This window comes from Athene noctua, chromosome 17 (genome assembly GCF_965140245.1).
Source record: "Athene noctua chromosome 17, bAthNoc1.hap1.1, whole genome shotgun sequence".
Classification (NCBI taxonomy): Eukaryota; Metazoa; Chordata; class Aves; order Strigiformes; family Strigidae; genus Athene; species Athene noctua.
In genome coordinates, this window is record NC_134053.1 from 9,445,437 (window position 1) to 9,458,995 (window position 13,559).

The following is a 13,559-nucleotide window of genomic DNA, read 5'->3' on the forward strand; positions in this document are numbered from 1 at the left end:
GCTCCCATTAGATTTCTGGCGTATCACCAATTGTTGATAAGCAATTTTGTTTGCTATCTGTCCATTGACTATTATGATTAAAATGTGGAAACTTCCATCGTTCATTGTCTAAATGTCAGGAGAGAAGGTAATTTGGGGGAGCTCTCGAGAGAGGGTAACTCCGAACTTCCCTTGAAGTCAATGGGAAATGGAGGTTCTCAGAACTTCTCAAAATGAGACTTTTGAAGTGTTCTGAGCAGGCAGTCATTGTTAGCAATTAGAAATTATATGGTGACTATTTAGAATGAAAGCTCTGACAGCATTTAGTGTTCCCAACCTATAAAAGAAAGGACTCTTGTCAGTTGTAATGTTGGCTGTGTGGCAACAGGTTTATGATATCAGTTAATAAAGGATTGTATAGCTAGGTCATATAAATCATTGCACTCTCTTTGACATTCATGTGTCTCCAACTAGCAAGTTTTGCAAGCAAGAGAATTCTATCTAGAAATTTATCTACACTATCTGATACTGTATTTCCAGTGCAAGCACAAGCACACTAATGAATGTTTCCAGGCCACTGTTGTGATTTTTTTTTTTTCCTTTTTTAAAATTTTTAGGTTCTGAAGTCACATATGAAATACAAATATATGTCACTGGGCTTAATCTGTACTTTGGTAGTCATAGGTAGGTAATAATGTGAAAAACAACCAATTTAAGAGGAAGCATCTGGTTGTCCTTACTCCTGAAAATTAAGAGTGCTTTACTAGTACATTTTACTGGTTAAATCAGAAATTTCTACTTACTCTAATTTCTGCTTGAAATCAATTTCTTGATTTAAAGATTTCTACTGATGTCTAATTTCCACTTGAAATAAATTAATTTTAAAATTAGCTTTAAAGAAAACCTAGAACTATAATACAATTTTTATCTCAGTTGAACACCAAAGATGGCAAAGGAGCTTTAAACTGAAAGCTGTGGTGTTAGTTGACTGATGAGTGAATTTTCATATATTCTGGGGCTCTGACCTTTGCAAGTATTTGTGTAGCACTCCCACAACTCTTGATCTGTGCAGGCAGTTCCTATACAAGCTTGTACTGATTTTATTTTTACTAATGCCTGTTTGTCTTTGCATTCAACAGACATACTATGTGTTTCGGTGGACTGGGGAAAGAATGTGAAATGCCTGGCTTTTAATTTTGGATTTTAACCGGAGTGGTTGTTTAATTCTTACTTAAGTGTTTCGTATGTGTTAGCTTGTTACAGGGCACAAAAAGGTACTTCTTTGTACAGTCAGTTACTTTTCACTTCAGGTGCAAAGAGATTTCTTCAGATGACTGTCTCACAACATCCCTTTCTATTGCTATTTTGATTTCAGTGTGTTCTGTCATTTTTTGACTTGTACATGCAAAATGAAAACCTGGGCTTAAAAATTTGTCACAACACGTCTGAAGAATTATTTGTTTACCAGACCATATACTAGCTTTCAGACCTTTTGTAGTCAATAACTTAGAGAAATTTACTTTTGCAGTCAGATGAGGTGAACTTTAACTCATTCAACTCGTATAGATTTGTCTGTTATCTCTTTTAATTAGCTATGGAAATGCTACTCATTAAATGGGTTCTTGTAGCCCTAAACTCTTGTTCTCCACTTCCCAGAGCTGCCACATAACCAGGCAGCATTTTATGTCAACCAGGGATGTCCAAGATGTTTCCAAGTCCCGCTGTGTTCTGGCATAATTCAGTGAGATGAGTGGGGTGCTGTTGGGACCCCTCTTATCTATCTTTGCTGCTTAGGTAACTCTCACACCAGCCAGGCGATAGTTGGCTGCATGAAGAAGGGCCACGGTGCTCACAGGCAGCCGTGTTATAAGGGTGTTTCTTCAGCAGAGGATAGTTCATAGTTTCACCACTATGAAACCCAGTTGTCTGCAGTGGGTGTCAGGCTGGAAACATGGCAATATTGTGCTTGGAAAGCTCATACTGCAAGGGCTGCCTGCTGTACATTAACGCTGGAGATGGTAAATGTGATGGAATAAACAAAACTGTTTGCATTGCACTATTAATTTGAGGGAGTCTTTTATTTCCACTGGCTTCCTCTGCAGTTACAGCTAGTGACCCTCTTCAAAAACACATGTGCACCAGAGCTACGCTGTACAACACAGCAGTGTCACAAAACTTGCGAGTGAATGCAGGTAGGCACGGAAGTGCAGGCTGAAAAAGGGGGTTTGTATGAATGAAAAAGAAACATCCTGGAAAGGGGGAAGAACAATTTATTCACATCTTTCTCAACTCATTCTTTGCTCTGATTTTTCCTTTGGGAGAGTGGCACCTGGTAGACTAGGAATTTTCAAAAAATAACAGGGATTTCATATATCTGTAAGCACACCTGGATGTGTTGAATATTTTGCAGTAGTAATTATGTCTGCACACCTGCTGGTTTCAGTCCCAAATCAGTTTGCCAGACATGCCTAGAGAGATTTATTTCTCCTATACCTGAAAAAGCTCTTTTACCACTGAGTTTTTACTACTCTAAATAAGCCTAAAGAAAAAAAAGAGAGGATTTTTTTCTTGTCTTTGCTTGAGCCATTGGTATCTCAAACTGAACTGTGGAGTTTGTAGGGGGAGGAGGGTGTTTGGATGATATTTTAATAGCAATTTGTTTTTGCTTCAATGTGTGATAGAAATACAAGTGACAGGAGTGGGAACAGGAGGGTTGCTGAATTCTGCTGGAATTTTTCCTGTGGGAATCTGTTAATGTTTTTAATTCTCTTAGAGATTTTTCCAAGGTAATCCTTTTGACATTTACATATTTTAAATGACTCTCATTAAATAAAAGCTTAACTTTTTTATATCAAATGCTGAAGTGATGATACTGGAATACCACTGCATAGAAATTCAAATGGTTTGAAGATTATTCTAATTGCAACCTAAACAAAGCAAGTTTTGTGAGGGATATTAATAGTGAATTGTTCTTTAAGACAGTGTAATTTTGAAGGAAATTCAATTGTTCTGGCATTTAGTAGAAGCATTTTTTTTTTGTGAAAACCCTTTTTAGTACCTAATGTGTGGTGCACATAGCTGTTTGCTAATTGAAACACTAATTTGAACAGCTGGAGTTTCCACTACTCGCTCATGTAGCAAATATAATTTATGCAGGAGCTCAAGGGGTTGCAGTGCACCTTGTGAAAAATACATCTAATTGTCTGTATCACATCAGAGTGTAGCTCAGCCCCTGAAGGAGGATGCTGTTACCAGCACAGGGAAGGCTGGAAGAAATAAAAAATGGAACATCTTTTAAGAAACAAGAGTGTAATGATGAGGTGTTGCATTTCTTACTGGTGATACCCTCTTGCAAACAAATAATGTCATAAGAAAAATTAATATTTTTTAACGTCCTTTCACAGAAGGCAGGAGTCATAGCATGTGGATATTTCAGGGACAAACATGTAGTCTAGCCCTATGATGCTTTTAAATGAACTTTCTTCTGTAGGTTGCACTTTGCTTGTTCAAGCCCTTGAGCCAGATTTTGCTCTCAGACCAGCCTAAATACTAAGCAAATTCATTTAATTAAATTTGCTGCAGATATCCCCAGTTAACAAGAACAGATTGGTCTCCCTGAGGGCTAGATGGAGTTAACAAGAAAATAAATGTTGTGCTAATTAGAGAACTCATTTTCAGACACCTGGGGTGAAACTTTAAAAAGTTCCAGATATTTAGGATTGAAAATTCATTTGAAAATGAGTCTTAGGCTTCTAAATCACTTAGGCACCTTGGAAAAACTTACCCAATGGCTTTAACCATCACACAGTCATCATATTTAGCATGTTTGTAGCTGTCTGCTTAGCAAGGCATGGTATAACCATTAGCTATTAGTATCAGTATACCACAATGTATTTCATTATCCCTGTAAGTAAAGTAGAGATATTGAGCTACCTGGTGAGTTGAAGGTAGGCTAAATGTCATTTTTTTGGAGGATGTTTATGTGTCAACAGGAACAGATGGATGCTTTCTTGGAGTTTTTAAGGCACCAGGGCACCAAATTTCCATCTATTTGTGACCTCATGGAACTTTCTGTTGATTTAGGTACCTAAGAACTTTTAATTAAATCTTGGTCTTAAGCGACTTGTCCACACTCATGGATGAAGAAGACAGCTCAGATACAATTTTATAGTTCAGCACTTTATGGAAGAAAAATCAGATGCTTAATACTGTCACACTGTTACTCATCTGCTGAGTTGCGATAGGAAGTAATAAGGAGTCATAGGACAAATAAAAAAGTACGTAGATCTAGTGTTAAGCCCAATTTCCAGATTCACATACATTATAAGCAAAAAAAGCAAGCAAAAGACCAGGCTTCAAGGAGCAAAAAGTAATTTCATTTGCTTACAGCTTGAAAGTATGTTTTCAGTTGTTGGGTTTTTCCTGTAGCCAGTCTGAGGATTTTTCTGAAATATTGTCCTTGTAAAGACATGCATTAGTAGCGTCTGTTTCATGCCAGGTAAAACCCTTCCCACAGCCACGCACACACTTGCTGTCTGTCAGCAAAAACTTCTGTGTCAGTAATTAGAAAAATGCTATTAAAAACCTGCCTTGTAATCCCAGATAGCCTCTGGGTTGACTCAGTTCTATTTTGTCTTGCTTGCTCAGTGCAGTAACCCAGGGTCGTCCCACTGTGAAGAGGGACCCTGCTCCTCTGACAAGCCGCTAGCTACTATTTTATTTACGTGGTTCTACAAAGTGTCATTTTGAGGGCAACAGCATACAGCTGGTGTGTCCCAAAGACATGGGGACAGCTTATAACACAGGAGAAGCATGTTACAGATGGGCACTTGAGAGCTGGATCTCACCACGGGGGCAAATCTGTACCTCGTGTCATCATCTGAAAATTTATTCCAGCCTGTCATGAGTCTAGATCATCAGACAACATCATAAAACACATGAGTCAGGGCACTAAAACATGGAGGTTATCCACTGAGCTCATTATTTTCATACCTAATTACACAGTGCTATTGAGGGAGAATTGCACATTATGCTGAAGAATCCTGTTTCATCACTAGTCCTAAAAGATAATTGTGTTTAATTAGGACCTATAGATACCATGGTGATTACCAATCTATAAACACTCAAGGCAGACCTGCAAATGAGGTGCAATAGCAAGTGCATCCAGTAAATACTATTCAAAAGCTGATACTGAAGTGAGATGACAAAAGTTGGGCTGTTTTGATTTACCATGTAACTTTTAGCTCTAGCACTCTGTTCTGGTTCTCTGCGATTCCTCTGCTGTGAACCATCAGGCAGAAAACCACCTGCTAATCTTCCCTTACTGAATTTAGAAAACTTTTTTGTTTAATCTGGTGTAATATATGCATGAATGGGAAAGAGTAATCAGAGTTGACATGTAGTGTCAAAAGCCATCCTTTTCTGTATGAGGTCAGGTCAGAAAGGAAGAAGCAGAAATACAAGCATGGCAAGTAATGTCACAGATAAAGCAGTGAAAATATTTCTTGTAATGCATGTTATAATGCACTTCCCAGTGAATTGCAAATGGTACTTACAGGCAAAGAATCTGCTGTTACCTTGTTCCAGCACGGGTCTGGAGGGTCATTTGCAGCAAGTCAGAACACAGAAAAGTCATCCTCCTCCTTTGTGCTTGTGCACAACTGCCTGCAAAGGTGTTAATGTGAATGGAAACACTTGGCGAAGGTGCCAGATCAGGAAGAGTGTCCCTAACCAGGTCACACAAGCTACCGCTGCGGGTTCATAATAAATTGTCCTTCACATTTCCCATGGCAGACAGGGCAACATGCTTCCCTATATACTTGTCCTGTTCTTTGCTGACTCGGACCACATTTGAACCGATGACATACAGCTGAAAGCATCTGTCTCTATTGATCCTTTGGGGAATACAAACCCCTTAAAATAAAATGTTTAACACAGTAGCCACTAAGTTAGTATGGAGTACTGCATTTCTTTTTTTAAAGTAACCATGCTTGGAACCAAAAATTCAAGCACTTGGGAGTAATGGGATTAATAACTCTAATCTCATCTGAAATTCTTTTCAGTTGATAAGTTCACTGCAATGCTTTTCAGTAAACGGTTGTGAGTGGAAAGCACAGAAGTAGTACTTTTATGGGGAGGAAGAGGGAAGACTTGCCAAGGGGCTAAATGGAATGATAAATTGCTTGCCCACTGAAATTATGGGTATCCAGTTTCCTGTATTTTGTAGCTCTTCCTTTTTGCAGCAGGGAGAACAGCTTAACAATTCTGTATTTACAAGTGCACAAGAGGTGCATACATGTGGCCAGCTCAGCACTTACCTTCCTTAAGAAGGAATGCAGCAAGCCCCAGATTGGACAGCTGCTTGGTCAGTCAATGTTAAGAGGAAATACTTCACGCTGAACTGTATGGCAGATAGAAATAGCATCCAGTAACGATAATCCAAAGAGGAAAGTAACTAGGAAAAGCAAATGTCCTGATCAGAATTTATTTCAAGTTGTAATTTCACTTTAGGCTGCCTCGCACTCTGTGATACCTGTATCTTCTCACCCCCCAGTTCATTGCTTGGATGGCTCTGCTACCTCCAGATCCACAGTTTGTTCTCAGAGGTACCAGTGCTGCAGTCCACACTCTGCATTTTTCCTGTGGAGGCAGAGAACCTGATGTCCCCGTTCTTTTTACTGGGTAAGTAAACCAGGATTTCTGGCTGAGTTGAGCATCGTATGGACATTTCTTTTCAAAACAAAGTGTATTATTTAGATAGATGATATCTGGAGAAAACAACAAAATGTATGGTTGGTGAATGATGGGTGTGTTGTCTGCGTACATACAGTTTCAGTTTTTTAAAAAAAGGAGGAAGTATCAGACTGTCTTATCAGATCATCTGCAGTGGTCACACTAAAAGCATCTGTTCTTACTGCCAGGTCTGAGAATGGGTTTATCCATGTCTGGAACCTGAAGACACACAGAGTGGATGCAGCACTGGATGGCCATGGAAGAAAATCTGTCTACTGCGTGGAGACAATGGGTGGTAAAGACAGGCTCCTCAGGTTAGCAAAGCAGGCAAAAAACAGTGAATTTTTTCTTGTTTCTGTGATGATTGAAGAAGAATTTAAAAAAAAAAAGTTAAAAAAAAGGAATCCTTTATTTCTGGAGTCACTGAAAGTCTCTCCAATATCTCTCCAACACATATGGAAAAGTACAGAGGTACAAAAATACAGAAAAACTGTAGAACAAAAAGTGGAAAATATGATACAATTAATCTCTTTATGATATATATGTGATGACATTGCAATAGCTTGGGGTCCATGGTGTCTTTATTATTGCACTGAGATCAGGTGAGTTCTTTGGGTGAAGGAAATACACCTGGATTTGAAGTGGACAGACGCTTCACAACTGGTTCTCAGGGAAGATCAAAATTGATATAAGGAGTTTATAAATAGAGGGGAGAGGGAGAAAAGGTAAGGAAGGAAGTGAAGAATCAGAGATGGAGAGTGGAAGACTGAAAATGAGCAAGAATGCTGAGTTGCACGCTTTTGCTTTGTTGCAAAATATCTTCTGTTCTCGTTTAGCAAGGGAAGGTCGGGAAGATTTGTGTACTTTGGATTAGACAGGTGATCTAGAGTAGATGCCAAAGTGTCTGTGTGACTAGGAGGTGTTCTGACATGTTTATCTAGAGAAGACATCTCTTATAATATACAGTGGAACTCATTAGCATTTATATTTGTTATCTGCTTAAGTACAATTATCAACACTCTGCCCCATAAAATCTTATTGAATGAGCATTGTTTTTATAATTATAGTTTTTCCATGCCTCTATTTTTTATCTATATTTATAGCAGTGTGATTTTTAGGACAGCAGTTACCTGTATCTTTTGTTTCTGTGTTCTTAAGCTAAATCACAACAATTTCTTGCAGTACACATTGTTTGTATGCCCAGTGCTATGAATGTTTTGACAGTTTGTCACTCAGCTGAACAGCAGACGGGAGTTTCTCTATTGATGTTGAAGAAATCCCAACAGTCTGTAGTTTTGCATCTAGCTCTGTTTTGGTTTCTACTTCCATCAGGTGATACTGCTAATTAAAGTAAGAAATAGGTAAGGGATTTCTGATGTCTCCTTGTCCCAGGTGATAACATGAGGACACATACCTTGTGCTACTGTAGTTTGTGGATTTGAAGTTTCTCCATAGTGGTACTTTGTTCCAGAGCCAGTGAGATCACATAAATATGTAGTGTTAATGCCACGCCCCTTGTCTGGCCTCCTTGGTCTTACTGTCTGGGACCAACACACAGACGTTTCTGTGGGACAGAGAGGTGTGCAGAGGGCTCTGTGTGAGCTGCACTAGTACATCAGGGATGCAGCTGTTGGTTTTCTGGTTCTGGATGTTCTAAACACAGCATTTCACGGTTCAATTCCTGCTACTCTCTGCACTGCCAGTCCCTCTCATGTTGTGTCTCCACAGTTTATCTTCTGTGCCCTCCTCGTGGCCGTGGGAAGTTGACCACTGAATAACTGTAGCTTTTTATTGGTCTTTGATGCAGTCTTTGGTGTCTTGCTATTTGTCTTTCAGCTGTCAACATGCCTGACATTTCTATTTCATTGCTAGGGTCAAAGAGTGTTAAATGTGTTACTCTCTGGATATTTTTGTTTCCTTTTAAATTACCATCTAATCAATGGTAAAATGTAAGTATTTTTATTATGAATATGTTCAAATACTTGTGAGACTTCATAAATACACACATATAAGTAGCATAACTGTGTTTGATCAAGTCTCTCTTCACAAGGGAACGTGGCTGGCTGTGACTGCAGTGTATGACTGGCTGGGGTCCTCCCGCCTCCTGGTAACTGTTGATCCTGTTAGCAGAAGGGTGGTGGTCTCGGTGATGCTGAGCTCCCACACGTCCCATGAAAGACCCAGTTAATACCCCACAGAAGCTGTACTAAGCTCACACCTTTACTGCATGTTGAAGACCTGACTTTGAGATGCTAGCCTGCAGGGAGCCAGGCTTTCTCGGACCTGATGCTCATGGATAACTTTACTGTAACAGCCAGGGTCGTGACCAGAGGATCTGCTTGTGGGATTTAGCAGAGGGACGGACTTCAGTAACGGATTCTGTCTTCACGGAGAATGTGGGATTCTGCAGATGCTCTCTGTTAAAAGTGGCAGAGGGACGCTGGCTAATGGCCATGGCAGCCAAAGCCCTGGAAGAGGTAGGATGTGTCTCTTTTTCTAGTGCTTGGGAGATTGCTTTTGGTTTTGAAATGGGATCGTTTGGAAGGGGAAGCATTGCTCTCAAATTCTCTGCTCAAGAGAGAGCAGCACAAGGAACCTTTGGGGGTTCTAATCACTAATTTTACCTGCCAGAAAGATGACTGAATTATATAACTCATGCTCTAATAACAAGGATACCACCCCAGGATTGGTCTGACATTTAAGTATTTGCAGCTGCTGCTGGTCTTTCATGTGCAGGAGTTTTAAAAATTCTTCTGGTGCTGCTGAATGCCGTTAAAGGGGAACAAGAGTCCTTCTGGGGAACTAATGGTCAGAAAGTCTGTCATCAGATGGAGGTACTCATCTTCCATCTGAAGCTGAAAGTCGTGTTTGGTGAGAGAAGGGGAGGTGCAGGTGATTTGTAATGCGATATGTGGTCTTTCACCCCAGGCTAATTCTTTAACTGGTACTTTGGCTGGAAATAGTTGAATTACTATTAGCGGCCAGAGGTTTGCTCACTGTGAGATAATTGTAGGGTCCGTTTCAGTTCCTACTGGATGAGTCCACATCTAATACCCATTATCACAGCAATCACTGACTGACAGCTTTGTTGGCAATTTCCACTTCTGCTTTGTAGAAATTGTGTTTTTGTTTTCTTTGAAGGACTATCTGAGGACATCACACAAAAATAATTTCAAATACTCAACATAAAAATACCAAAAATATGAAAAAAAAGAAAAAAGCGGCATAAATATTAAAAGAAATATTGTAGCTAATTGGAAATTGTTCATGAGCATAAAAGGTCACATGCTTTTCTGAACTATAGGATGCTTATCTTGAAACTGAAAATTGCATATTTTATATACAAAGTAATAAGTGGGAGTGATGCCTGTATTGCAAGAAAATGTGAACTTTTTATTATTCAGAAGTTAAGCACATACTTAAGTACTTTGTTGGCTCACAGCCAGAATGTTCAGCCTTTCACCGAACTGGGTAAGCGTGTAGACACAACCACTGCACCAGTAAATATAACTATTCTAAGTCCCATACCTTGTTCTGATCAAAGAAAGAACTCTCTTAATTTTACAGCAGTGCTCAATGGTATTTAAGTTAAACAAAATTGACAAGTGCATTCTTGTGTCAGCCTGAGAAGAGTTTTTGTGTCAGGCAAAGAGTACACACACACACATTCTGGTAGTGAAGAATTAAATAATCATCTGTTCCAAAGAGATGTTTACCCCAATGTCTCTTACAGCTCATCTCTGTTTTATTTTCATTTGTTTGCTTGGGCCCTGCAAACTGATAACAATTTACTGTCTCCTGAGGTAAAAGAGTTCCACTTGGTGTATGAATCTTTACATTAGAGCTGTGTCAGGTTTCAATAAATTCACATAAGCTCCCATAATATATAGTGCTTCCAAATAGGCAGCACTGTGTGAGACACAGTACATTTGCAGCTTATGATTAAAATTAAGACTTAATAAGTGTTTATGCTTGGCTGGTGCCCAAAAAAAGAGTAATTTTGTCTTAAAGCAGGTTCAGTCCATAAATAATGAGATCTGAACAGGCATTTATTTGTTCATGATTGCATTTAAATCACCAATTATGAGTTACACGCACTTTTCTTGCCAATTTGCCAGAAACATGTTAAAAGCTTTATTAATGTGAAAAAGAAAAAGGGTGTGTTTCCTTGTGGCCAGTTTTAGCCACCCAGGAACACTATTAACCTCAGGCAAAGGCAAATCTTTCTCCTATTAAGCAAAACCAATATAAACACAGAACTTCAAGTTTTAGGTTACAGTTGTCAAAATATATGAAATAGTATTTATTTCTAAGGCTCCGTTGCCTCTAATGCAGACAGTCTCTGGAACTGTCAGTCTAGCATAGGCAGCTCATGCCTGCCTGACTTCTGCAAAAAGCTTTTCTCATCTTTGTGTTTTTCTTTGTCCTTTGCAAGCCCAACTGCAGCCCTTGTATCAGTTCATTTGTTTTTAATCAAGGTAAAGCAGAGGAGTTTTTTTTTTTTCTTTTAACCTGCAGAAGTGCATTTATCACAGCACACTTATCATTACTTATTACGTAAAAGTTGCAGTTTCAGTCTTGTCTAGGAGGCAATGCCCTTTGGAGAGCCAGTGATGAAAGATGCAAGATGAGAGCAGGTCATCTTTGTATTTATAGCCCATTTCCTGCAATAGCTAACTTGGCAACTTTCTTGCTATCAACATAAGGACCAAGAGAAAAGCATCTTTTGTTAAGAGTATAGCTCCAAAGAACCAGAATTCCCAGATGATCAGACTTCGGCCTGTTCATAGTTTTGGTCTCCATACTGAAAGGATCTTCGCCGCAGTCTCCATTCCTCAAATCTGGAGAATAGTTTCCTGCTCCATTGATAAGTGGCTTTAGAAAGTGTTCTGTATATTGTGTTTACTACATTGTCAACTTGCAGTCCTAGAGTGCAGCTGGCTTTTGGCAGGCTGGCTGACAACCTCTAGAAATAGGAAGATGTCCTGGCAAGCTTTGAACTAAAGGTATGGGATTGGAAAGCCATCCCAGCTGCCCTGGTCTTGATTGATGGCTCCCAGAGGAGCCGTATTTGTGTAATACCTCATCTCAGATGCTTAAGGAAATTCACATGACGGGGGCTGTCCGACAGCACTGCTGGGCTTTTGCACGTTCTGAAATAGTCTAGAATGGCTGGTGATGCTAGATTTATCAAATGTTTGAAGTCCCTTAATTTTATGAGATAATGCAGACCATTGTTTATTTAATTAAAATAAAAGATCACCATAGTGATTTAAGCATGCATTTGAGTTCCTGGCAGCAAGTTTTTGATACCTAAGAACTTCTATTTCTCCATAGTTCCAAGCTTGAGAATCAGCCCAGAGTGAGGCACTTCCGTGTCAGTTGAGACTCAAAACCTTTCAGTGCCAAACTGTAAAGGCAGAGTCCCCTGATCTTGCCTGCCATCATCCTGAGGTGGAAATGAGCTACTTCCTTGGCAGAGGAAAGACTTACCCAATGCTAAAAAAAAAAAAAAAAATAATCAGTTCCATAATTCATTGCCACCAGTGCAAGCAACAGTAGAAGCTGCTCTGTAGGCAGAGAGCAGGTGTTTAACACAATATTGTCTGACCTTGGGTCAGACAGTATTGTGTTAAAAATACCTGTGTGCATCACTGCTCCAGCCTGCATTAGCAGATAATTCTGGGTTTATATTTTGTTAGTGCAGTTGGCCAGTAAATAAAAAATCCACCTTAGATATATTATTGCCTAAAATTTCCATGCAAGCTGTGTGTTACCATGGCAGAACAAAGGAGACAATCAAGTGTCCACAAGTGAATGTAACAAAAAAATTAGCAGCAGAGATGGAAAAAGGGGAAAGGGAGAGGTAGCAGTGAAGTGTTTTCAGATTAAGCAGTCTGTAATATTATCTGGTGTATGCACAATATCATCTACTCTATGGAAAGAAGGCTATAATACAGATTAAATAGAAGAGTGGAGGAAGAGGATGTGTTCATTCTAGCAGTTTTGTCCGGTCATTCCTAAAACAATGCATTTATTTAGATAGCTGTAGATTCCCCTACAGCTCCAACTTAACTCACATTCCTCAGTTTCCTCCAGACAGTTGTTACTGGAAGAGCTTATACTAGCCTTAATCACCTTAAAAGAGTTGTGTTTTTAACAGCAGCATTTTGACCTGGAGCCTGACCAAGTACTCTTGTTTTCCTGATGTCAGGTTCAGGTTTTGGAGCTGCCATCCAAGACGTCAGTCTGTACCTTGAAGCCAGAGGTGGGTGCCAAGCTGGGCATGCCCATGTGTCTGAAGTTATGGCAGGTAAGGCAAGAGCGCCTGCTAATTGTGAAATGTTTTCCCTGTGATTCATTTTATATGAAGCACATGAATCTTTCTTCACTTGGATTTTGATTTATTATCAAACCAATCAAGTAATTATACTATTAAAGGGGGGAAAGATTTGTGAACATCCTTAATGTAACTTTCAGAGCTTTCCAAGCTTTAATGGAAGATTTGCAAATGCTCAGGGAAAGCTTTGTATCCTTAGGATAGATACAGGTTTTGCATCAATCAAGAGGAAAATGAGTGACTTACCGAAGCCAGTTGTTTGATATGGTTTCTCATTGCATTACAAATGATGAGAAATGATTGGGTTACTTAAAAACAGTGATTTTAATGGCAGGTTACATTCACTTCAATGCCCTCGGGACAAGGAAGCACTCTATGAACATTTCTATTCCAGACGTACAGTAGGAACAAAATATTTATGGTGCTATTGACTTTGGACAAAAAGGTAAATAAAAGCAGTTAATGAAAAAAAACCACATTTGCAGAATAGTCAGAAAATAATGTTTAT

The 13,559-nt window shown here is 39.3% G+C and overlaps 1 protein-coding gene across 2 annotated transcripts in view; it reads left to right on the forward strand.

Annotated features, from left to right (window-relative positions):
* The window catches only part of GNB1L (G protein subunit beta 1 like), a 43,093-nt gene that overhangs the window by 19,280 nt on the left and 10,254 nt on the right, over window positions 1-13,559 (forward strand). For both annotated transcript variants that reach the window (XM_074921206.1, XM_074921205.1), the window contains exons 2-5: window positions 6,533-6,660; window positions 6,900-7,025; window positions 9,026-9,188; window positions 12,926-13,024. In XM_074921206.1, the coding sequence (XP_074777307.1) occupies window positions 6,545-6,660; window positions 6,900-7,025; window positions 9,026-9,188; window positions 12,926-13,024 (504 nt within the window). In that variant the 5' untranslated portion in view covers window positions 6,533-6,544. The remainder of the gene's footprint in view (window positions 1-6,532; window positions 6,661-6,899; window positions 7,026-9,025; window positions 9,189-12,925; window positions 13,025-13,559) is intronic.